The 27,893-nt window shown below is 34.4% G+C and overlaps 2 protein-coding genes across 2 annotated transcripts; both read left to right on the forward strand.

The window, feature by feature from the left end:
• Positions 1-351: 351 nt before the first annotated feature.
• On the forward strand, positions 352-15,710 carry LOC133187923 (phosphatidate phosphatase LPIN2-like). Its single transcript, XM_061323322.1, has 17 exons — positions 352-468; positions 3,201-3,453; positions 4,223-4,324; positions 4,590-4,838; positions 5,435-5,673; positions 6,255-6,448; positions 6,780-6,927; positions 8,385-8,699; positions 8,819-8,888; positions 9,250-9,405; positions 9,871-9,953; positions 10,162-10,336; positions 10,563-10,711; positions 10,886-11,125; positions 11,609-11,720; positions 11,836-11,939; positions 12,127-15,710. Exons 2-17 carry the CDS (start codon positions 3,265-3,267, stop codon positions 12,290-12,292), a joined length of 2,691 nt encoding a protein of 896 aa, XP_061179306.1. The 5' UTR covers positions 352-468; positions 3,201-3,264; the 3' UTR covers positions 12,293-15,710.
• On the forward strand, positions 12,338-27,791 carry LOC133196179 (uncharacterized). The gene is made up of 5 exons (XM_061332109.1): positions 12,338-12,489; positions 13,673-13,691; positions 22,831-24,335; positions 25,003-26,610; positions 27,770-27,791. The coding sequence occupies exons 1-5, from the start codon at positions 12,338-12,340 to the stop codon at positions 27,789-27,791; spliced, it is 3,306 nt and encodes a 1,101-aa protein (XP_061188093.1).
• The last annotated feature ends 102 nt before the right edge of the window (positions 27,792-27,893 follow it).

Genomic DNA, 27,893 nt, shown 5'->3' on the forward strand with positions numbered 1-27,893 from the left:
CCTGTATTTTTTTATTGCTAAAAATTACTTTCGATCAATTTCCAAGAAATATCTGACGTTTTCCAGGCATTTTTCACGATTTTGATACTTGACGTTCCTGGCACGTCAAATATCAAAATCGTTAAAAAAAATACATTATATAGTGGACGGGTGGGGGGTTGATTGTTTATTATAATTGTATTTTCGTGAATATGACAATATTAACTATTTGACCTTCGTATTTTCATGATATTGAGATGTGTTTTGTAAATCACGGCGAGAATGCACATACTCGAAACGCCAGTGTAAGATCCACCAATATATTTGCTTTGACCTCTCACCTCGTGCGTCATGTGATCGGGTGATACGTGAAATGGTGGAGTGAATGCAACACTGGTGCAATCACGAGTGTAAAGTGACTGTTAATAGCGTTTTTTAATCTTTTATTCTCATAATTATATTGCTACTTGGCAAGAAATGTGTTTGGAGGTAAAACTTTCCTATTATGTTGACTACTTTCGCTATTGAATTTTTTTTATTATGAAAAATTACTTGGAATATTTCCCGGCAAATCCAAGAAACCTATCGAATTAGACGCAAAAGCAAACTTGTACATGTGCATTTTATCCTAATGAGTTGTACAGCTTCATTGTTTTAAAGTGTTTTATAATTTTGTTTGTATGGAGACCGTTGTATTTGGAAACAAGCCCCCAGGGCTTTCGCCTGTCGATTGTTTTGGGTAACGGTAAATCACTAAATGTACAGACGAATAAACAGATGCTCGTAAAACTATAGTAGGCCTATACCTGGACTAACGTTAAATAGTGAAATTGATTGTTTTTTTTTGTTATTGTTAGATTTATTTCATTTAGAAACAATTTTATTATATTTATTACATAAATTGTACTGAAATCGTGCTTGATATTGGTGAATGACTTATTCCCGCTAATGTGTCAATTTGTTGCATATTTTATGAGAAAAGGTGTGAGGAGGAGTTTTTGAAAGTTTCATCATTTCGTTTAAGAAGATATGTACAGTTACTTTACAGAGTTTTCCTAAACAAGCTATTTATATACAACTATATAAATAGTGCACATTTTTTGATAGTTAGAATAATCTATCTGTGTCTCGGGACAAGCCCTCACCACAGTTAGAATACGTCCCATATACTTGCAATGTAGCAAATCGGAGTGGATCCACTCCGAAATGATTTTGAAGAATACAAAAGGAGTTGCACTGATAATAACTACCAAATTAATCATAACAAACCTTTTTGAGATTGTATATGCCTTTTAACCTAAAAAATAATCCATATAAATACGAAAATTCAACTCATTTTCTCAACGTTTTTTCCTTCTCTTCAAATTTAACGCCATGTTGACATTCGGAACTCTCTGGATTGCTCATAGAAAATGCACAGAGTTCGAGTTATCGCCCATGTTTATTTTGCTACATTGCGAATACACGGAACGAATTCTATCGTTAAACCGGGTCCATAGGACAATATCATTTTAACGATAGAACATTCTATCTAATTTTTTTAGGGTAACAGTTGAAATTGACACCCCAAGGAAAACCATTGTCAACCGACGCATCAGTGGAGGTTGACAATGGTTTTCCGAGGGGTGTCAATTTCAACTGTTACCCTCAAAAACGTGCACTATTTATTTTATTATACTGAATGTCTTATTGATTTCGGATGTCATAAAAAAAATTCGGAGATCGTCGTTAAGTTCACGCTTAGAAAGCTTCCAACTCCCCGCTTCTATTTTTCTCAATAAGAAAGCTTCGGAAAAGATTTACCAACCTCTCTATTGTTTTTTTGCTACTCAAAAAGTCCTTTATCATCTTAAGTTTGCACTCGCAAGGATGTTTCGTCTGTCATTTGTTGTTTTCAAGTAAGCTACATCGGACGCAAGCTTTTATTGACGTCATTTATTCGGCTTCTTTCAAACCCACAACCGACGTTTTGAGAATTCTACGGTGAACCGTACGCACATGATTTGAACGCATGTGATATTTTCGTAATGTTACCCGTTGTCAAGTGTGTTGCTAACCCTGAGGGTAACATTACGGATTGTTAAATGCGTCTAAACCAATCAGATTTTAGTATTTAACATGAAAGTATAATAATGTATATTAATTAAGCTTCTAAACAAGGTGAACAAACAATATATTTTCAATATACAGTTGAACTTCGGTATCTCGAACACCAGTATCTCGAATACCATGGATATGTTGAAGTGATTTGGAAGTCCCAACGACTCATTCTTTAAGTATTTTACCCTGGATATCTTGAATTCTCAGATTATCTTGAAGATTTTTTCTCAGCCCCATCGAGTTTGAGATAAAAGGTTTGACTGTATGTTAAAAGAAACAGGAATATGTCTAGCTATAGCAATATGACCTTGATGTCATTGCAACAGTTAGTACAAAGTATGAAATCTGGGCTGTGTTTAATGCCCTGTTCACATGGAGAGTTTAATTCGAATTAAACATAAGTTACTGCGAGTTAAATTTGATCCGCGTTCACACGGAGAATTTAATGCGAATTAGTTTAATTCGAATTAGTTTACTGCGCATTAAATTACTTCGCATTAGCTCCGTGTGAACGCTAAGCGAAGCTAATTCGAATTAAATTTTGATGCATGCGAAAGGGCAGAATTTAGTCACAGGCCACATGTCGATGGTCAAATATAGGTACTTGTGCTATTTTTTGAGTGGAAAACAAAGGAAAATTATGTTGATCACTAAAATGTTTACAAACACTGACATTATGTCTGCTCTGCACAATATGACATAATTTGTAAATGATGTCATAATAGCCTCACTGAATAGCCTGTTGTAGAAATAAAATTATAATTCGCATTAGTTTACTTCGCATTAGCGGTCGTGTGAACGCAATTTAATTCGCATTAGTTTAATTCGCATCATTTTACCTCGCATTAATTTACTGCGAATTAAACTCTTCATGTGAACAGGGCATAAGATCATAGCAGCCACATAGTACTAGTAAGATAGCATTACAAAAAAATGAACAAGCATCTAGGCTACATGTAGCCCTTAAAAGGGATAACAAGCTTTAACTTATAAGTGTGTTCAACGTTCAATAGACTTAGATGTACTTGATATAGCATGCAGCCAGGCTTTGTTTGCAAGTCAAGGTAAGAAGTTAATAGAATTTGTGTTTATCTTCTAAATTTATCCTTTTTTATTCACAGAAAATGTGTGTGAAGATGCCTGAAGCCCTATAGGTGTGTGTGTGTGTGAAGAGAGCCCCAGAGCATGAGTTATTTCAGCTATGTGGGCAGAATCTTCTCCAACGTCAAAGGTTTCTATAACGAGATCAATGCAGCAACACTAACCGGAGCTATAGATGCGGTGATCGTAAAGCAGGAAGATGGGACGTACCTGTCCTCACCATTTCATGTCAGATTTGGAAAGTTGGGGGTCCTTAGGGCCCGAGAAAAAGTAGTGAGTTTCATACAGGGTTTTCATGACAAAATTTTGTTACACATTCCAAGTAAGAGGTGACACACCCTCAGACTCCAGCAAAAAGGCCCAAAATAAATGAATGTATTTAAAAAGAAAATTTTTGAAAATAATCCTGATTCTTCTGAATGGTTTATCTACATTAATTTATGGTGACTTACTACTTTTGTTACTGACTGTCCTCAGAAATTTGACAGCTTGTTAAAGTCCATGCAAGGCGTGGTCAAAGTCGAGCCTTCCTCGGACTTGAACAACTCGCCCTATTTCTATGGATAGTCAGTTACCACTTAATATGTGTTTTGTTTTGTCAAAAACCACTTATAGTAAACAATCCTACCAAGATCAATTACAATTAAACGATTTTCTTGTCTGTGCAAATCTCCTTCACTCATCATCTTATTGTTAACTGATTATGTCACTGAAAAGGGGTGTTACTCCAAATTTAATTGCAGCATTGCCAAATTGGTAAGGATGTAATGAATTTAATGTTTCTTTTAAGAGGGAAAATAGGTCTGGCATGATTTTTTCTTAAAATTTGGATGACACAACCTCGTTTTATCTGCTACATTGCCATCCAAATTTTGCTTCTTGATTATCATCCAAAGAAATGTTGAATTAAGGCAGGGGCATAACATCTGTTAACCAATCATTAATGAAAGAACGTCATTCCAGTCCAAGGCAAAACAAAGCCATTGGTTGGTCAGTATCTCAGTATGCTGAATTTCTATTTTTTGAATTTTTATGACAACAGGTTGACATAGAAATCAATGGAGAGCCAGTGGATATCCAGATGAAGCTGGGAGAGTCCGGCGAGGCATTCTTTGTGGAGGAACTGCCTGAAGAAGTAAATGAGGTAATTAGGTTTTCTTAAAGAGGATAAATTAAAACGTTAGATATTTTACCTGTATTATCAAACCCCACATGGGAACTGTCAACATTCACCTTCTAAAGCACATGGCAAGCTAAGTAGATTTTCTGTTTCGTATCAGTGGATATTATTTATTTTACTTATAAATGGTAATTTAGCAAATTTAGAAAAATTTCTCTTTAGAACAGGAAATGTCCTTTGAGTTTATTCAAATAATCTTTCTAAATTAATTTTACCCATGATTCTTCAGGACTTCCCAGCATACCTTGCTACATCCCCCCTGCCCTCTTCCTCAGATCTAATGATGGAGGGGGTGAAGGAGATGAAGCAGGAATACCTCAACACGGCAGGGAATACTATTGAGGTGATCCCCCCTCAGACGTCTGGCCCGGAGAATAATGTCAGCATCATGATCGAGGATGAAGAGGGGAGGAAGAAAAAGGTCAGAAGGAAGAAACGACCGGTCAGACGGACATCTTCCAATGAGGAAGCAGTTAAGGTAATTGATTGATATAATTTCTTCTCTTTCAAACAATAAAAAAATATGCTTATTGTTAAGTTCATTTACATGTTACAGAATTTTGAAAAAAAAATAAGCCTATAAGAAAGAGAGAATTTTGATAGAAATAAAGCTTAAACCATATAAAATTGAAATTATAGTTTTTGGCAAATTTTTATGTGTACTTGATAATATAAAAAGCTAGTGATCAGGAGACCACTCTGGAAAAAAATTCTGCCCTCATTTTAATGTAGTTTCATGCTTGATTTTCACTTCCAGTAGCCATTTTTAAAGAGACTATATTATGCCTACGATGATCGCTATATATATATATATATATATATATATATATATATATATATATATATATATATATATATGAAACTTTTTGGTCAGACATCAGAAGCATTACAGTTTACAAGACACTAACCGTCCCTCACCTGTTTTGGTGAAAATGGGTCTGAGAACCAGAGAATTAAATTTATGTAGCCTAATATGAATAGGCAATTAAGGTTTTAAAGTTTATTTTTGTAAAAAGACCTGAAAAATTTCAACTAACCTCATGATACAAAGAAGCTTTATTACTGTCATTTTAGAAAGGCACTGAAAAGTCTGGAGATGAGATATTTAACATGGAGGATGTATCCACTGATGATGAATTGTCCAGTATGCCAGCCATTTTACCAGATCTCTCCCCACGGATGGGAAAATCTGTAAGCCTCCCAGTGATGGATGAGACCCAGGAAAGTCGCTTTGAGAGAACCAGTCAATGGGCACAATCACAGTATTCCTTCAACCATCCCTTCAGTGATACAGATATGTCACCATTAGCTAGGTGGGTCTAAGTAACTTTAAGGTAACCAGCTAGGTGGGTCTAAGTAACTTCAAGGTAACTAGCTAGGTGGGTCTTAGTAACTTCATGGTAACTAGTTAGGTGGGTCTAAGTAACCTCATAGTAATTAGTTAGGTGGGACTAAGTAACTTCTTGGTAACTAGCTAGGTGGGTCTAAGTAACTTCAAGGTAACTAGTTAGGTGGGTCTAAGTAACTTCAAGGTAACTAGCTAGGTGGGTATAAGTAACTTCCAGGTATGTCACCATTAGCTAGGTTGTTTGGTCTGAGTATCCCTTTGATGACACAGATGTCTCCACTTGCTTTTATTTGAAATAGCTTAAAGATTTCTTCCAGCAAATTCAATTAAATAGTTTCTATTTCTTTAAAAATTGGAAATGTGAAGTTTTCTTTGCATTGATATCTTTAATGTCTAAAACAACTGGTACAAAAATAAACTTGGCAGATTAAACAAAAGTCTATTAATGCATTATTTTCGCAACACATTTTAACTCCCATATAAAAGTAAATCCCTTAGTAAATTGTTTGCTTTGTGCATTGTCATATTTTTAAAAATGACTTTTAGTCCAACCAACACTCGTCCCCCTTCCCCTAAGAGTGACACAGAGGTGGACCGCCAGAGGCAAGGGGAGGTGGACCAGTCCATCCTATCCGAGGAGGATAGCACCTTGTGGGAGTGGGGGGACCTTCCACGCAGACAAGAGGAGGATGTGAAATCACCCAAAGAATCCAGCGACAAAAAGACGAGTGATAAAGACGGTTTGTACTTACTTGTAATTTTGTGATATTCAGAATACCAGCCCTTATTACTGGGCTGTGCTGTTCAGGAATATTGATTATAATTGTAAGTTTTTTTCCTTATGTGTATTTTTCATAACTTCTACATCTAATTGAATTTTTCTTGGTTTTTTTATTTGAATTGGAAGTTTAAGTTCATTTTCTTTTGCTTGAACAAAAGAATTTCAATCAAGCTATCAGGCTTTTTTATATAACAATTTTCATGCAACTCTGAATGGCATTTTATCATATTGATGTAAACTTTTTATCTGCAAATGAAGTGTTTCAAACTGGATACATTTCTGTTTAACAGGAGAATCCCAAGAGAGCAAGAGTTTGTTTCAATTCATGAAGAAGACCAAGGCAGTACGTCATAAGCCAGAAGGGGAGGGGATCTATCTGGATGACCTGAATCTGGAGGAGATGGACCCAGAAGTTGCCAAGCTCTACTTCCCTAAAAGGTAATTCATCACATACCTACATGTCTTACTACTGTACTAAATCAGAAGAAATGAAAAGAAACAGAAAGGTCCAGTCTAGATCTCAGCATCGTAATTGTTACTTTGACTTAGCTGTGTTGTAATTACTGGCATGGTTGATTTCTCGCTTTCTGTAACAGCTTAGTAATGTATTATATTTTGTGACACACTTTGCTGGTACATAAAGCATGGTGAACGATATAAGTACAAGTTGTTTATATATCTCTTTATAAGACTAGTGTAGCCCAAACCTTTCTGCTTACATAATTCTCCAGGCATGATGCCTCTGATTTCTTTTCAGGCTTTCATATCAGTAAGTAATGCATGTATAATATCCCATGTAGTGTGTAATTATATATAAAATCAGGCTAATCAGATAATATGTAGTGCTAGAGTGGACACGTTCTTGACTATTTCCCTCTGACCTTGTGGTTTCTACAAAACTTCTCTCATAATCTTCATTTTTATAAAAATTCGTAAATGCAGTAATTATGCTCAAGAAAATAAAATAATGGAGAATGTAGAATATCCAAACAAGGCCTTATAACAGCTGTATATTACATCACTGTGATTGCTTTGTCACAGTATGTATTACATGATTGTAACGAGCGTAATATGTTAATTAGAAACCTCATTATATATCACAGGACAAGACTTACATGTATATAATAAAGATCAAGGTTTTGAAATGTTAGAATTTTGGTTTGGAAGGAAAATACATATTAAGAATACCTCGTATAACCTTGATACTAATACATACATATCAAGCAAAAATATATAGTCATTTTAAAGATAAATGTACTTGAATAATGGCAAAAGTAGTAATATACTTAAAGGAGAGTTCCCAAACAGCCTTTTAAAATACTTGCCCAAAAATACGGTTTGAGCATTGTAAATGTACTTTGATTTATTTTGAAAAAAAAAAAATAGTTTTCTTCAACACATATTTTAAAGCAAGGAAAAACATTCAAAGATTACAAACCTATGTACTAAGCTCTATTCTGAAAATTCTATTCAACATCTGATGGCCTCTGATCTTTGAAGCACACATCATGCTTTCCTTCTTTTTAAAAATGATATTTATCAAGATATTAATTTAAATTCAAGAAGTTTTAGATTGTATCACAGTGAGAAAATTTATCGACTTGTAATTGTGTCTCTGTAGTCAGGTCCATAATGATTACACAGTTTGATGGTCAGAACTGTATATATACCACATCTTGATCTTGCATGAAGCTATCCAGGGCAATAGAGTGTACTGGTAGTTTTACTAAATAGGTTCTGTCATACTTTGACTAATTTTTTACAATCTCAAATGATGATGAATGTGTAGTACAAATGGAAAGTTAGTTAAAGACCTAGTTTAAAAGTTGTTGTTTTTTAGTTTAGGAAGGAAACACACAATCATTCATCTCGAATTGACATAATTCTCATTTCAGATTCCACAACAATAAGTTTGTATCAATCAAAGAGAAAACTGAAGCTGAGGAAGACACAGAATCGGGGCGTGGGGCATCCCTTCCTGTTTCCCCACACTCTGTAGAGGGTGCTATTGGGGGTCCACCAGGGGTCAACTTTCTAAAGTCAGAGGTCAAGCACCTTGGAAATTTCTCCCTTTCCTTGTGCGGTGGACTGAGTGACCCAGAGGGCGTGAACCTGCAGAAGTTCATGAACGACATAGTGACATTTGATGATATTTGTAAAAATTACAACATGGTCTCCAATCCAGACCTTGTGGTCAGAATTGGAGAAAAGTAAGAACTTTGACTGTAAAAATAATTACAATCAAAATGATAAAAAAAAAATTTATAGATTTGAATTGAGATATTTATCTAGCAGAATTACTTATGCAGTATTATTTTATGTTGTTTAGCTTCTACAATTGGCAGACTGCAGCCCCCATCATCCTCAGCCATGTCTGTTTTGATAAAGAACTGCCAGAGGTGAGCAAAAAACATGTACATATACTGTATGTGTACAATAAAACACATTTATAGCAATATATAGGGACAAACAATTTTGATTCATCATCAGTTAGATTCATTTTTTACAGTAAATTCACAATACATCTTGAAATCACAGGGAATGAAAATCACTCAGCTTTAAGATTACGTTTATTATGTGCATGTTCACTATAACCATCTTTTACTGTACTTTCATTGTAGAGTTTTAAAATGATGGATTTTTTTAAAATAAATGTTATAATGTACTTGAACTAGAACAACATCTGTGGAAAGATGTCATGTATCATACTGGAGAACTTGCATGTTGCATAATGATAAAAATATTGGTAAATATTTACAGGACACCATGAACAACATTATTAAAGAACACATGCCGAAAAAGAAAGCAAAGAAGAGTGGTGTTTCTTCTTGGTTCTCATGGCGACGAACAACAACAGATACCTCAAATCCCACCTCTTCTGCTAATCCTGAAGTTGATACACATGCTACAAAATCGGTGAGTTTAAGAAATTACATTTTATAATGCTCATACAGCTTTATGACAAAATTAACTCTGTGGCCAAATTTGAATACCCAGTGCTTGTATTCAGATTTTAAAATGAAGTTGGTATTTTTTTTAAACAAAAAAATCAACTTTGAAGCAGGCTTGTAATGGGGGGGGGGGTGTTGAGGTAAAGTCTTTGTCCACATTTTTCATGCAAATTTAAAAAAAATTTCCTTGGCCCCTTGTGAACTACAGCTCTGAAGATTTGATTTCATTGATACTATACATGAAAAATTATAAACTAGCGCTATCTATACCTGGATCTACATTGTACATTGTTATCTTTCCATCACATGGATTGGTATACAAATGTCATTGCTGTTGTTAAAAGAGTGCAGAACGTCTTATGTAAATCATCAAAGAATATGCTTTGAAGTTGAGGATTGTCTTTACCTCTGACTTCTATTTTGACCACAGGGTGAGAGTTCTACCTCCCAGTCTCCCCCAGTCAGCCAGCCAGGAAGTCCCCGTAAATCACAGAGGAGGATCACTGATGAGAGGTAAGAAATTATTCCCATGAGTTGGTCTTAATTCAGCTCAGAAAATTTCGTTGTCAATAAAAATTATTTCTACTGTGTCCATTTATGGTGAATAGCTTTTATGTTAAAGTGAAAACAAAGTACATGTACATGAAATTCTTTCTCAGTTTGTTTTATATATTATTATGCATGCTGTTTGATAAAAACACAATATTTTCCCCTCCTTTAGTCTGAAGAGCGAGGGAAATGATACTTCTTGCGATGACCTTGACACAGAGGACTCAGACCCCAGCGGCCAACCAGCTCTGCCTGACCCTGAGGCTCGCCATAGTAGTAAACCTATTGATGTAAAACCGGTGAAGGAGAAGTTCAAAAAGACCCTCCGTCTTTCCTCTGAACAAATTGTACGTTTACACCTTAAATATTAAAGCCACATTGTACTATGTACGGGGTTTCTGTTAGAAGTATCATGGAGGAGAATAAGTTGCTATACATATGCTGCATATCTTGAAACAGCAATATACTGAATAAATTAAAATCACTTTGAAAGTAGAAAACTATAGACGATCATCATCATTTCATAATCATTGTCATTTCATGAAAATTAATTTCATTGTTGTTATTTTGCAGAAAAAACTTAACCTACATGAGGGCCAGAATGAGATCTCTTTCTCTGTGACAACACAATACCAGGGCACAACTCGCTGTATGTCGCACATTTACTTGTGGAGATATGATGACAAGATTGTTGTTTCTGATATTGATGGCACAATCACCAAGTAAGATATTGTGTATCTCATTCCTCAGATTTGTAAAGTACTTTTTCTCTTTTTTTTCTTCTTTTTTTCTTTTTTTTTGTTGTTGTTGAAAAATTAGTTTTAAAATTAATGCACAAGAGAGAACTGAAAATCTTTGATGAAAGAAAAATTTTCACTGTAAGATTACTTCCGTAGGTCTGATGTACTTGGCCAGATCCTCCCTATCATTGGTCGTGACTGGTCCCAGTCGGGGGTGGCTCAGCTCTTCACCCACATCTACAACAATGGCTACAAATTCCTGTATCTATCAGCCCGAGCCATTGGTCAGTCCAAGGTGACCAAAGATCTCTTGAAGAGTATAAAACAGGAGTTCCATGTATTACCTGATGGACCACTTCTATTGTCACCGACCTCACTTGTCAGTGCCTTCCACAGGTAAAAATCCTGTATAGGAGGTCAAGTGTAGTGGATATAGTAGGATCTTGCAATGTCAACCTCTAATGCTGTGAAATGATAGTTCTAAAGGAACTTTCATACTGGGCTAAAACAGAATGTGTAACCATTTAATCCAGCTTAGTAGAATCCTGACCTTTTGATGGCATGAAATAATTTTATTGGTGTTTTCCTGCTATTCTTTAATAGAATGTATGATATATAAAGAACCAAATTCTGAATCTGAAAAATTGTGATGCTATTGAAAAAGGAGTTAAACAGTAGGTCAGATGAAATGCATTGTATTACAATGTTCAGGCATACCAGAAACTTGAATCTGACAAATTTTAAAGGTGTTGAAATTTCTTGATTTCTCTGGGAAACTAAAGGAAGAGAGATTACAATATGAATGCTTAATTCTTTTTTTCCTTTTTATATCCTTTGAGATTGTCAAAGATCCAACTCTTTTCCTTGGTTGTTTTACAGGGAAGTGATAGAGAAGAAACCAGAAGATTTTAAGATTGCTTGTCTACGTGACATAGGAGAGTTATTTCCAGGACTTCAGCCGTTCTATGCTGGATTTGGCAACAAAATCAATGTAGGCTATTGATAAAAATTCTTTTGTTTTATATTTTAGTGTCAGAAAGTAATTGTGTTTTGCCTTTTGATTTTAACAGGAAAATGTATATTTGACCTTTAACCTTGTGTTTTAGGATGTGTACGCATACAAAGCAATAAATATTCCCCCCATAAGAATATTTACGATAAACCACCGAGGAGAGCTGAAACAGGAGTCGTCCTATACTTTCCAGTCTTCGTAAGGACATACTATCTTACTGTAATGGATGACAATTCTAAATGAAGTCATGACCATTATACTTAATAATTAGAATTGCTTGAATTATGAAAAAATTGTAAAACAATTACTGTTGATCTTTTTTTTAAAAGATAAAAATACTGTTAATGTTAATTATCTTCATTTGGTATGTTTTTTCGTGTGACAGGTATTATAGCTTGACAGAGATTGCAGATCATTTCTTCCCACCCAGAGAACGATTAGGGGTGTATGATAGCCATTACAGTACCGTCAGATACTGGAAAAGCCCTCTCCCAAGTGTCTCTGAGACGGAAATCTCCAAACTCGAGACAGAAACCTCAGAGGAGAAATGACAACCAACACCCATGGACAAGCAGTCTGTCTCCGCTCCGGTAAAGATGCCTCGGTCCCCGTCATCCTCCAATGACAGTGTTCTACAGAGTAATAACAGTTACGATCTTTTGGAGATGTTTTCCGAGAGTGACTCAGAAGAGGATAGGAAACTGACGCAGGCTCTGGAGCCGAGACGGGAATTTCAAAAAACTGGGAAGTACTGGCTCATGCCATTTAGTCTTTACATGTAAAAAGTTAACAAATTCTAAACTTTATAAGGTTTATTTAGAATTCTGAAAAATTTTCTTTAGATGTTAAAGTCAGAACTTTAAAAAAAACTTTTAAGTGTCATTTGAAATTTTTTTTATGAAAGATGATAAAGTCAGGGTATCCAAATTTTGTACTGAGAATGAAGAGGTTGGTTGTTTACCCAGATTTCAAAACTCCTATAAATTATTTTTGTTGGGCATTTTTTGGTGCTAGTTATGAAGCATTTAATTTGTTATAATTTTGTTTATGGAAAATTGTTGTGGAGGTTTTATCCTTTTTTTTTAAAATACTTCACGAAATTTTCAATCTCCATTAAAAATGAAAATTATTTTTAAAAAAATTTTGTTTGAAGATTTAGTTGTTTCTTCCCTAGAAATCACAACAAACACTGTTTGTCCATGGCAGAATTACTGTGTTCATTATATTTTTTATTTGAGATACATGTACAAAGCAAGGGAACAATATTTGTTTGTTTGTACATTTTCATTCATTCTTTTGAGTTTCCAGCAAGTTTTATGTAATGGAAAAATTGCTGCCAGTCAGAAATTTGAATCCTTATCATGAAGGCAGCTATAATGTAATTCAGTGAGTCAATTACAGTGTATATTTGTTAGATAATCTACTATTAATGTGATTTGATTTGGTATTGATAAAGTGCCAGCATTAATTTACTAAGTTAGACTTTTGGTTTTTTTTTTTTTTTGGTTTGACTTAATATGCTTGTACTGGTGTACACATATAAATCATTTGGTAATTTGCACCAATTGGGTGGTGTGAAGTCTGTATGTTTTTTCAGTAATTGAATGTTTTCTCCATGTTTATTTTTTGTGTTAATGTTATGTTTACTCTTGTTTTTTTCTGTTACCTTGTGTGATAAAAAGTGTCATTAAGGTTTGTTTAAAGTTTTAAATGTGTTTCCGATAGTAATAACGTAGTGTTTCTAGCCATTAAATGATCTCCCAAAATATAAATTCCCATTCACCTGTTCAAAAAAGTTTCTAGAAAAATTTATGATGCAAAGCATAGATACATTTAAATTCAATTTAGATGCATTCCTAGGCAGTTTTTAATGTTAGTAAGTAAAGCATGTGATACCTTTGGTGTGATAATGAAATGTGATTTATTTATAGAATGGTGCAATTTCAAGAGGTAGATAAAAAAAAATGATCTGATTCATGGTGATTTTTTGTTATGTGAAAACCAACAATATGATATTTGTTTGAAAGAAGTTTTAATCAGTGTTTGTAGGGGATGATTGAAGTGTTAAATATTAAATATAAAAATGTGAAAAAGTTGCTGGACATACAAGGGTATATATGATGCATAAGTTTGTATTTGTAAACATTGGCCATGAAATTTTCATGATAGATTGTGATGTATTAGATTTAGACAAATGCGAGGTAAATATTTATTTAGATAGGTTATTAATTTTTACTAGCTTAACAGAAAACACTGCAGTATTATAAGCTCTAGGAAACCAGGATGATTTTGATCAAGCCTAATGTATGCTGTCATTTACTGTTTTGTTGAAAGTGTAGAAAAAAAGGGTACAAAATTTTTTTTAGGGGATGGGAAGGGGGGTTGGGGGGATTTATGGTTTGAAGAATTTACTTAGGTTTTCATTACAAACAGTTCATTTTTGATGTCTTTTTTTTATATTTATGTTGAATAATTTTGGGAATGACTATTGACTTGACTATTAAGAATAACTGGTCATTTGTAATACTGTAGATTCCTTATTTTACGCAAGTACTTATAATCGCGAAATGGCTCTTTGCTGCCAAATTGCGAGGACAATAATTCGTGAATGGCTGGTTCATCAAGGGATTTTATGTGAATTTCAGCCCCATAAAAATAAAAGTGAGTAATTTTATTTCGTGAGTGATGCCTCTTGCGAAATAGTGCAATAATTTATTCCTTGTGTATATTTAGGAAACTACAGTACTGTTTTAAACAGTGTGACACTATAAAGATGGATACAGTATTCCATGATATTTTTTTCACTCTTTACTGAACTTGGAAGTATTATAGTTGTTGTAATTTTTTTTAAGACTGAGGCATTTAATGTCAGAAGGGGATGCGACTAAAGTGTCTCCAAAATTTGTTGTTTAAACTGCATGCTCCACTGTGCATGGCTTATCAGTGTCTAGATCATAGTTCATATTTGTGCATCGAAAGTCCAGAGAAACCTTCCTAATCCAAAATGTACTACACAAATTTTGTATCAGAATAGTCAGGATGTAGGGTTGTACAGTGTAAAGAACAGAACAGTGAAGTGGGAATGAAATTTAGGTAGTAATTCAGTTAAATGGACTGTACAGGTGTTGGATTAGAAAGTTTTCACTGTATGAGCATTTTAGAACGATTGGGTGGAAATGCTTGAATAAAAATAATGTTAATGATACCCATTTAGACTATACTTGCATATGAATATTGAATATATAATGTCTCATCAGTTTATATTTCTGAACTAAAAATCCACATATTACTTTAAAGTATTTCAAGTTTTGGCAAGTGATTGATTGGTATTGTTATTCTTTTCCGTTGTCATACCTTGTATTTATGTATGCTTGATTTTCAGGGACATTAACAGCTTGCCATAGAATTTACAAAAAGATAGCTTTTCATTATCTATTTGGCATAATTATATTGATTGTTACCATATTGAGGGTTCAGAACCACTCAGAAACAGTAATTGGGCACTTGAGGTTGAAATGTTTCTTATCATTTAATTTCATTCAGAAGTTCTCAAGCACTTTCTGTTTCTTGAAACCCAGATATGTCCAAGATCTATAACTCGGACCAAATAAAAAAATTTAGTTAATTTCAGTTTATGGAACCTTTGGATTTTTATTTAATAGTCCTTTCAGTTTAAGGTATAGGGGTTTTGATGTAATTTTTAATTTTCATTATTTGGAAGGAATATTATGCCAAATGAAGGGGGATGTTGAACAACTCATATTTCAAGGATAAAGAGAGTTTATAAAAGAACACCTCCCAATAATGTAGAAATGTTTTGTAATTCATATACACATTGCGCTTTAACTGTCTCTATTATATATTTTCACAGTATCATGAAGTTTGTATACAATTGCAAGTCATTGCAAAAAGAAATTACATAAATTTTGTTTTTGATTAAATTGTTATTGCAATAAATATGATTTGTTATATTGGCTTCCATTAATTTTACAATCTAGGAAGTGGTTAACTTTGAGGCTCTGGTACGTTCTTGACTTTTATAGGGCTGTATCATTAGGACAAAGTCAAGAAATTCTAAACAATTACTTCATAATGTCTCAATTTTTTTAAGCTTCCGTAATCAAAGATTCTGGGGTATATAGTTTTTGCCCTGTCCGTCCGCCTGTCTGTTTGTCTATCTGTTTGTCCGCAAAAACTTTAACATTGTCCATAACTTTTGATTTGCTGGAGCTATGGCTTTCATATTTCACATGTATATTCCTTGTGACAAGACCTTCCTTTGGGTACCAATATATCTGACCTCTTGATCTTTGAGTTTGACCCGCTTTTGCAAAAAATGTATCCAACTGTAACCTTGGCCATAACTCTTGAACAGTTGGTGCTAGGGATTACATATTTCACATTTAAATTTATCGTGACAAGACCTTTCCACGGGTTTAAATATTTTTGACCTTGACCGTATAGTTTGACCCACTTTTAAAAAACTTTAAATTTGGCCATAATTTTTGAACAGTTAGTACGAGGGCTTTCAAATTTCACAGGTATATTCCTTGTGACAAGACCTTCCTTTGGATACCAACAATTTTGACCTTGGAGTTTGACCTACTTTTGAAAAACGTTAACCTTCGCCATAACTTTTGAACAGTTGGTGTTAGGACTTTTATATTTTGCATGTGTATTTCTTATTATAAGGTCTTCCCCTGCGTACCATTAATTTTGACCTTGACCTTGGAGTTTGACCCACTGAATGGTTTCTGCTTGGGCTTTCGAATTTACCAGGTATATCCATTGACATGAGTCCTTTGGGTAACAACATTTTTGATATCTTGACCTTGACCTTGGAGTTTAACTTGCATTTGGGAAACTTTAACCTTCGCCATAAGCTGTCATACGGGGGCATCAGGGTTTATGCCTACTATGGTTGTAACGGGGAATCGGTTCGATTCCGGAGAGGGAGCACAAACACATCTTGTTTAAAATGAAAATTCAAAGAAAACTGGGGTAGGGTGGGGACTGCAACCCCCACAGTCCACATTTTGGACTTCGTAGAAAAAGTTTAAGTTGCAATGTTCTAAAAATCTATATACATGGATTTGAAAGGCTCGGTGTATCTTTTTAGTTTCCGTGTGGATATGAATAGATGTTTGAGTTTGCATCCGGTCTCTTCATCTTGCTGCTAATAATCTTGAAAACCAAGCTTTTAAGGAAAGAATTCAGCATTTTTGGACGTATATTTCGTTCAGGCGTCTTGATGAGCCACAGTAGGGAATCAAAGTTTTATATCGAAACATATAGGACAATTCTTCTTAAGAACCACAAGACCAGAAAAGATGAAACTTATGTGGAAGCTTACTGAGGTAGAATAGATTGTAAATTGTTCATATCTTGGTCCCCTGGGGTAGATTGGGGCCACAATAGGGATTACATAGGGAAAAATCTTTAAAACTCCTCTTCTCAAGAACAGCAAAACCATGATAAATCATATTAATATGCAAGCATCCTCTAGCAGTGTAGATTCATTTTTGTTCAAATCACGGCCCCTGTATGGGTGGGGCCACAAAAAGGCGATCAAAAATACGGAGGAATACATGTATATTGGGGGGGGGGGGATCTGACGCAGAACAGGAAGACCAAAGTGACTCAGGTGAGCATTATGGTCCATGGACCTTTTGTTTGAATACCTACATCGGTGTTATCTTTTTGGACCATCCATTTCGGAACTTAAAGAAAGAAATACTTTTGAGGAAGTCTTCATTCTGACCATCATTAAATAGTTGGGGTGTTTCCTTTGCTATTAATGTTTATTTCTTTTGAGGAATACTTATTATACTTGCTGTATCCAAGGACAGGAATAGATTGGTCAAATAGCTTGAGTTAACCTTGACTGCATTACTGGTATTCATAAGGGAACCTTCATAAGTACATTTACTTTTGTTGAAGGTGATATATTCTGATAATCTTCTCATTGAATTGATTTAGAATTAAATGTTTTCAAACTACCATGAGAGTTTTTGGGTCGCTTTGACCTAGATTTTGTTATGATGGAAAATAATCTCTATTTTGGCCAACCTGTCGGTTCCCAATTTCCTTTTAGGTACATGTACATTAAGATTCAACACATGTTTTTTGATTATCAAATTGTGTGTTGACTCTTGATATTTACCTTTCATTTGTTTAAAAAAAAAAGGGGGGGGGGTCGCAACTACTCATTATCAAGGAAAAAATTCAGATACCATAAGAACAAGCGAAATTTTATTTTAATAAATTGTAAGTGCCTCGCAATCCAGTCGTATCATCCTTAAATATTTCTTACTATAATGATCAAGTTAATAAAAGATATACATGTATATGTATCAATTCTATTAGTGTGTGATTTAAAATTATTTTATATTCAAAATTGCAGAGCTGATAGTAGCTCTCTGGGAAAGAAAAAATAGGACCCCACCCTTGATCACCAAAGAATAAAACATGTCGCAATACGTGGAATATTGAAATCCCTGATATTTAAATGCCCGGAACCGGTAAGTAAACTCAAAATTACACAATATCCTGTACTACATTTTTACCTGGACCATCATCAGCTCATGTACAAGTCATTTATACGTACGGTAAGAATTCTTACGAATAGCATTGCATTCTTCGTTTCACACAATCTCTCTCTCTCTCTCTCTCTCTCTCTCTCTCTCTGACACACGCATACATGAAGTGCAGTACGATTTGATAAAGTATACTGAGAACTTCAGCATAATACAGATTTATTGAATGTTTACAAAGTATATTTGGCGCAGTAATCATCTGCTTCTGTAAACATGTTCGATTATTTTGGAAATTCACTTGTATAGCCATGAATAAAATTCTGCAGAAGTACCCATTATATTCCGGTATCGGGTCCGTTCGCCCTATCTACCTGTTCGCATGAGTACGTTTGCCCAAGGTACGTTTGCCTGCAATAATTATCGTTCACCCTGCACCCCGTTCGCCCTATACCCCGTTCACCCTTTTGTAAATATGTAATTTCTGTTGAATTATATGTCAATTCTTATATTTATTCTTTAATTTTCATAATACAACAAAGTACCAAATTTATGATAGCTATTTTGTGTAATTTCATTTTTTTTTAAAAAAAAGGAATTTTATATATAAAAAAAAAAGATGGTAAACATTTTGTGATTTGTGAACTTGACCCTTGGATAGAAAAGGCAATTGGCTTGTCCGCAAACGGCAAAGTTTGTTTGTGTTTCTTCCTAGAGGTTGTTGGAATTTACCGAGTACATATAAAGGAAAACTTACTTAATAAAACGGAGTTTGCATTGATGGTCATGGATTGTTGATTATATTGCTGTCTATAGAAGGGCCCACCAAAGGTGAACCGACTTTACCCAGTCATGCATTTCTGGTCATGACAACCTTATCAACTCATTTTTATTAAAGGAAAAAGGATGCACAAATGGTTAATTTACTTTCTCACGGTCATTGTTGGGCCCCTTAAACCCAGTTAGAAAAGCATGAACCAGCAAGTGCGTTATTCACAGTATGTTTATTATTGTGTGTTAATATTTTCATGTTTCCTCTTAAAGCCTCTTCGAGAAAAGTTCAGGTAAAATACGTTTAAAAATGGCCGTTAAATACATGTATATATTTAGGTGAGATTCTTTGGAGGTAATAAGCATGATAAGTGACGATTAACTTTCAAGTTACTTATCACGTATTGTGATTTGCAAAGTGCAGTGACTTGCTATATGTGTGTTGATTAATGCTGTCATTTAAATACCGAATATTCTGTAATTAATGATTATTATTTACAACTGAAATACATGTATTGAACTAGCATTGGCAAACTCATTTTTTAATTTGGAATATATGTCAGTCCCCCCTTCCCCATACGTAAATTTGTCTTAGAACTACACTGAGATAATGTTTGCATAAAATAATTATGTCAACATGTATAAAATATATTATTACATTTTCAACAGTGAAATACTGTGATTTATTTATTGAATAAAAGTGATATTTTCTCACAGTGTGAAAGGATACCAAAATGATATTCTGTCACAGTGTGAAAGGATATCAAAGTAAGTAAAAATAATTTCTGGCCTGTCATAAGATAGAGATAGTACATGTAACTAAGCATCTTGATAGAGCTAAAACTGCAAATTCCTTCCCAAATATATTGCTAAAATCCATGCTTAATGTTTTCAATCACACAACTGCTAAGCTATGACGTCTCAACTGCTCAACTATGACGTCAAGCATATGACACTGTGTTAAGAAAAGACAGAGGCAAAGGGAAAATCAAAGAAAATGTAATAAACAGAAAATTCAATGTTTTGTAGATGAATATGGAATTTATTTCACTCGTGAGACAGGATTTTTTATATATTTTCACTCGTGCTTCGCACTCGTGAAAATATAAAAAAAAAATCCTGTCCCACTCGTGAAATAAATTCCATAGGCTATTCATCTACAAAACATTGAATATCCTCAATAACTTACATTATATAGAATTTCATGAGGGTAAGAGTCGATTATAGGTCACATGTACATTCTATTTTCCCTCTGAGAAGCATGCGTCCCATAGGCAAAATGTATATGTATAAAAAATGTGAGACAAAATATATATATACGAGAAATGAAGTTAATTCATACATATTTTAATCAAATTACATACCACTATAATTACCATAGTAGTAGTCTCTATTGTTATATTCATCTTTTCTGCAAATGACAACAAAAAGTACTTGCCTAAATTTTAGAAATTTCGAAAGAAATTAATAAAGCATATCATATCTTTAAGATTTAAGATTTTAAACTTTTTTTTTTTAAATCATGTTGTTCAGTATGGGGAAAAAGTAGTTTTACCAACTGAGAAAACTCTTTTATTCTATTTATAAATCGAACAACCCTTATTACAAATAACACAACTTTATGAAGATCGCAGTTCATATACATAATTACATGTAAACTTCATCACTAAAACGGGGTTGGATCGAGCCTTTTCAACCAAAGTTGGAATTGCATTGAAACAATTCAATGTACTCAAATTATTGACCTGCCTCTCACTTGTTCGACTGAAACCTGATTCATTTTTGTAGATGATGATGTATCAACAAGCGGAGGGAAAGCAGTAACTTGATTATCATTATACAAAGATCTATACAGCGGTGAGTACTGTCGCAGCTATAGCTCGATCTTTTAGCAAGAATTTTGCGTGACACCAGAAACACCAAAGGGTGTTACAGGCCTGTAGGAAGCTATTTAAGTTGGGGTGCACAAACATTTTAAGTTTGGGTGGACACTACCGAGCGAAAATTCGTTGACAAGCTAAAACAAAAGGTCATCAGACGTTATTATTGAGGGGGACATCCATAAAGTCGCTTTGTTTTTTATAGTATACTATATACCGGCAAAATTATAGGGCGGGGGGGGGGGGCACCCGGTTCCTTTGGCCATATGTTATACATGTACTTAAAAATTTAAGCCGTTTTTGAATTAACAAAACTGTAGAAGAGAGAAAAATAAAGGTAAAAAAAAATCCTGATATATTTAATCAATTTTTCTTGGGCTATATACAATTTAAACATACAATTTATTGTTCAGTTTGAGTTTGAGAATGGACAGGACCTATATTATCGACAAATTTCAAAAAAACACTAGGCGTAAACTTCGTCATTAAGAAAATAAGTTTAATATAAAAACAATTAATGAAAGAATTTTGAATCAATGTTAAGGAATATAAGAAAAATCTAATAGTTTGCAGTTTCTTTCTTAAAGAATAAATGTTCTCCCCTCCTTCTCCATGAAATTCGAGATACTGGCTTTTTTTCAGAGGAAATTAATTATTAAAAATGTACAGTATGGAATAAAAATTTTTAAAAAAAAGTCAGAGGTGGATCGGGTGAAATAATTCCACATCTATAAATTTGTGGATGTTGAGAGTTTTCTCGATACATGTATATATTAGCATCAGATGAAAGATAAGCTATAGAATACTGCTTATAAATATTAATTTAATTCCTATAAAGCTTTGGTGTCTAGGCATGGCCGTAGGAACCAGGGGCACCCCACGCCGATTTTGCACATATATATTATACATGTACTATAGAAAACATATCTACTCTATGCTTGTGCTCTTTAAATAATAATGTCTAATGCTCTCCCCCTTTTTTGCTGTCAAGGAAGTTTTGTAGTGCCAACCCTCCTCACTGAAAATGATTAGTCCCCCCCCCCCCCCCGAACTGAAATTGCTTCCTACGGGCCTGGTAGGGACAATAAAATTGTATTAAACAAAAAATTATACAACCTCCTCTCTCTTTTTATTCTGAAAAAAATTAAGGAAACATTGAAAGGACGTTCACAAAAATTCAAGGACAGCAACAGGTTAATAGTACATGTATTTTAATTTTTTTATGCTTCAGAAATATACGAAAATGACAGCAGATTTTATTATTTTGTTTTTTCATGCTTCACAAATATTTGAAATGACAGCAAATTTTATCAATTCGTACCTAATAGTTTTGATGTACTTTTGTTCAGGGGAGATACTGTACTTTAATGAATAAACATGCATATCCTTCAAGTCAGACCAACGCCCGTGTACATAAAGAATGGATTTTTAAAGAGAGAAAAAAAATCTTTAAAAAGCACTGTTTATGATCAGCTACATGTAATGTTATTGTTTATAAACAAAATTCTATTTTCCTTCGAACTCAAATGAAAACTGACTGTGGCTGTATTTCTGTATCCGACAGGTTAACAATATGACCGACGCCACACCATCTATACCAAGAACTATTTATTCCAATGTATATTGCCTCTCATACATGTATGCATGCCTTTGTCTCCAACATTAAGATTCTCAAGGAAACAAAACACTTATTATGTTTATTATTATGTTTATTAACTGTCTTCGGAAATATCGGGTTGATCAATCTCATAAACGACTCGCCGTACATGAGACTGATCATCAACCCTGTATTATATTTCCGTTGTCATTCAGTAACAAATTTTATAAATAATAATCTCACTCCCTATAATATTATACACTCTAGACAGACTGCATTTAATGAATACTATTTTTCTGGTGTTGCAGATGGGTTCCCATATCAAATACCAGGTGAACATTCTATTCATCCTTCTAAGTCTATGCAACGCCGAAGATATAATTATTAACACAAGATTAGGACAAATAAGAGGTTTAATAAACACTACTGGCGATAATACTGCTTCCGTCTTTTATAACATTCCGTTTGCCAAACCACCAATTGGAGATCTTCGTTTCGCCAAGCCCCTACCTTATGGTAACTGGACTGGTACTTTGAATGCTACAGCATTTGGAAATCAATGTATGCAGTTTGTGGATCCAAGTTCGCAATTGCCTGGAGTTAAAACCTCCGAAGACTGTTTATACCTCAATATCTTTATTCCAAATAATGCCTCCGAGTCCGTGAAGAAGCCTGTCATGGTTTGGATTCACGGGGGTGGTTTCTCAGTTGGATCAGCGCATATCTATGACTCAAAATCTCTATCTTTACAAGGAGATGTTATTGTTGTTACCATTCAGTATAGACTTGGGATATTTGGATTTTTCTCGCTTGGTACGTCAGAGGCTTTGGGGAATTATGGTCTTTGGGATCAGATGCTGGCATTGGAGTGGGTTCAGCAGAATATAGACTCTTTTGGAGGGGATCCCTCCTCTGTTACAATATTTGGGGAGTCTGCTGGAGGAGCAAGCGTTTCTCTTCTTGCTTTGATTCCACAAAACAAAAATAGATTTCACCGAGTGATCGCTCAGAGTGGTACCATGACGGTATCATGGGCCTTAACGAACGCTTCAGAAGCTTCATACGCGATTGGAGAACTCACTGGATGTTCAAAATCTTTACAAACAGCTGCATTTGTAAGTTGCATGCGTAATAGTGCAGCTACGGCGCTTTTAAATAATTTTGTCGGATACAGCTATCGAATGCCGAACAGATTTGCATTCTCTTTAGAAATAGGCCCTGTTATTGATGGAGAATTGTTCAAAATGACCCCAAAAGAAATTCTAAGAAACTTTTCATCCGAAGAACACAAGTTTTTCTCTTCTTTGGACTACATGACTGGAACAACTAAATATGATGGCAATATTTTTCTAACGTCAATGACTGAAACGTTTCAGAAACACTTTGGATTCAATTTGACTACAGGTGTAACATCAGAGCAGTTTTGTAACATAATGGTTTCTCCTGTTATTGTTAACTTCTTTCAAGACAATCCATTCGTCTTCGAGGAAGTCTGCAATGAATACCAGGTAAAAAACAACGTTTCCGAGCAAAGTAGACAGATGGTGAACCTTTTTACAGATATTTTCTTTGATTACCCAGCATTTGAGAGTCTTCGATCTCATAGTCAAGACAATATTAAGTCAAACACCTTTAACTACGTTTTCGAGTTTCCCGGACCGTCATTTGTACTAACCTCGCCTCCGCCTTGGTACGTAGGCCCTGGTCATGCCGATGAATTAATTTATCTATTTAATATGTTTCCTTTAACTGGAGAAGGGAAAGCTGTTTCTTCTGCCATGATGACATACTGGACAAATTTTGCAAAAAATAGGTAATAATATTTGAAATCTCACTATGCATTCATAATTAACTGGCTGGTATATATGTATATATACTAGTGTATATACATATATATATATATATATATATATATATATATATATATATATATATATATATATATATATATATATACCTTCTCCCCTAAAAAGCCACATTACTAGTCAGGAAACTGGCAAAAATTTCCCTAATTACATGTACCTTGTGAAAGTAATTTTACTTTTAGGAACTATCTGACTTCCTGAATAATCTCTTTAATGTCTGATTGGCTCAGACCTAAAAAAAAAATTATTAACAAAAGACTTTCGAAGTATTTCGGAAATATCTCTTAACATGACACAAAAATTCATATAGCAGTTTTAAAACTGAACTGATGTTTTTTTCAAATTTACTAGTATATGATTTTTAAAGATCGTTGATGACATTTTTGATGGGCTGAATTATCACTAAATATAACTCTGTACATGTGTTTCCATACAAAATCCTTTTGGCTAAAATTATAAAACTTAATGTTTAGATAAAAAAAAAAACAGGATTATATTTCTTAAAATCAACTTCAAGTGAATAACAAATCTTTTTTGATAAGCCAATTAAGTTTCGAGAACATTGAAATTCAGATGAAAGGTTTTGCTTGTACATCTTTTCCTATCTTTTTTCAGAGACCCAAATGACCCATCACTTCCAGACTGGAAAGTTTACGACAATCAGAAAGAAGCTTACCTGGCAATCAATGCAAACCATTTAACAGCAATGAAGTACAAAGAACATCGTATGCAATTCTGGGACCAAGACATACCTCACTTAATGGAATCAGCACCTACAGGAACAGTCACGATTCAGACCAAACTGGGTCCTATGACTGGTAAAATAACTTATGTGGATTACAGTTTTCATAAAAAAGTCTTCACATTTTACAACATTCCTTTTGCCAAACCACCAGTGGGTAAACTTCGTTTTGCCAAGCCTGTGCCCTACGGAAGTTGGAATGGAACTCTAAATGCTACAGAACATGGAAACCAGTGTATGCAACTTCCAACTTATGAAATACCAGGGGTAGAAACTTCTGAAGACTGTTTGTACCTCAATATCTATGTACCAAATAATGTTTCTATATCTGCAAAGAAACCTGTTATGGTATGGATACATGGTGGTGGATTTACCGGAGGATCAGCTCATGCGTACGATTCAGGCGCTCTTGCTTTACAAGGAGATGTTATTGTGGTAACCATTCAGTATAGACTTGGGATATTTGGATTTTTCTCGCTTGGTACATCAGAAGCTTTGGGGAATTATGGTCTTTGGGATCAGATGCTGGCATTGGAGTGGGTTCAGCAGAATATAGACTCTTTTGGAGGGGATCCCTCCTCTGTTACAATATTTGGGGAGTCTGCTGGAGGAGCAAGCGTTTCTCTTCTTGCTTTGATTCCACAAAACAAAAACAGATTTCACCGAGTGATCGCTCAGAGTGGTACCATGACGGTATCATGGGCCTTGACAAACTCACAAGAAACTTCGTATGCAATTGGGGAACTTATGGGATGTTCCAAAACTTTAGAAACAGCTGCATTCATCAATTGCATGCAAAATAGCAATGCCGAAACGCTTTTAACAAGTGCATTTGGATACATCTATAGAAACCCAAATGTATTTCCATATGCTGTTGAAATTGGGCCTGTTATTGATGGCGAGCTTCTCAAAGTGACACCAAGTGAGCTATTAAGAAACTTTTCATCAGAAGAATATAAGTTTTTCTCTTCTTTGGACTTTATGACTGGAACTGTTAAAGCAGATGGCAATGACGCTTTGCTTGCAATGACTGAAACATTTCAGAAATACCACAGTTTCAATGTAACAAATGGAATTACTGCTGATCAGTTTTGTAGCATATTTGTTCGTCTTTTTACTGTTACCTTCTTCCAAAACAATTCACACGTGTTCAAGAAAATATGTGACGAATACCAGGTGAAGAACAATGTTTCCGAGCAAAGTCGTCAAATGATTGACTTCCATACTGATTTTTTCTTTGCCTACCCAGCATTTGAAAGTCTTCGCTCCCACAGTCAAAACAATGTTGAGTCTAATACTTTTCATTATGTGTTCGAGTTGGACGGAGTGTCGATTTTGCTTGCCTCGCCCCCTCCTTGGTACATTGGCCCTGGTCATGCAGATGAATTGGCTTACTTGTTTCCTTTTTATCCCCTCAGTGGACTTTGGAAGTCAGTTTCAACTGCTATGATGACATACTGGACGAATTTTGCTAAAAGAGGGTATGCTTTTTTATTTCTCCTTTTCGTATTAATATAACTAATATCTACATGATTCTTTCAAGAGTTTATCGGAGCCAAACATTATAATTGCAAACTTGAAGAAAGAAAGACACATAAGTTAATATTCTTGATTTATGGTACAAAAGGAAAATTTGACAAGTTTCTATATGTGATTAACAGAAAATTCAAGATCAAGATATATATTGTTATAGAAATTATTTTATTTCATGATTCATGTATTGCATGGAGAATCGAAGAATCAAAATTCTTTCCAATCCAGAAACGTATGATTCATTACTCCCAGAAATTAGTGATGGCTTGTTTTCTTAAAAAATATACTGGGATTTTTGTTAACAACAGACCTTTCCCATTATACATACTAGTATCTTTTTTCTCTCTGGGAGGAATTTAATAAGTAATGAAAATTTGGCGGCATCCTTAAAAATCTTTAGAATCACTGGGCCCAAGAAGACTTAACTAAAGTGGAAGTCCCTTTTACAGGTGTAGATTCAAAATAGTTCAATTCATGGCAACCAGGGGCAGGGTTGGACCACAATAAAGGATTTTTTCTCTTAAAAACAGCAGGGCCATAATGCGCCATATTCACAATCAAGCCTCCTCAGGTAGGGCATATTTAAAAATGTTCAAATCATGGCTCCAAGGGAAATGTTGGGCCAGAATAGGGGATCGAAGTTTTACATAGGTTAATGGTCATACTCAACGTGCATTACAACGTATTGTACCCATTGACAATATTTCAAGTTCTTCGTGATCTAGTGCATCAGAAATTCTTCTGATTAATTAATTATCTAATTCTAGAGAAAAAAATCAGCATACATCATAGATATCAAATGATGAAAATCCTTGGTTATAAGATATTTTTATAAAAGTACCAACCATATGAAGTTTTAGTCTTTATTTTGTTTTAGAAGAGGCGTACAGCATCATTAGGCATAATTAAAGTCCCACACTGGGTCTTTATGATCAATATTTGAACTCTTTAATAATACTCAGTGTTTTCATGCAAAATTGAGAAAATAATTTATTTAAAATTTTAAGAACTTTTTAACACTTGGTGCAGTACTCCAAAAATTGAAATATTCTGCAATCTTAGACTAAAATATCATAAACCTTTAAATTTATTTACTATTTTGTACAGATTGTCAGAACAAAATAATTAAGAAAATGGATACAAATTACTAGTGCATAAAAACCTTCTTAAACGTGAAAAGTAATACTGTTTCTGTATTTCAAGAGATCTAACACAAATAAATGAGAATACA

Source organism: Saccostrea echinata, unplaced genomic scaffold (assembly GCF_033153115.1).
Source record: "Saccostrea echinata isolate AGI-Se365-2 ecotype Australia unplaced genomic scaffold, CSIRO_AGI_Sech_v1 ptg000001l, whole genome shotgun sequence".
NCBI lineage: Eukaryota > Metazoa > Mollusca > Bivalvia > Ostreida > Ostreidae > Saccostrea > Saccostrea echinata.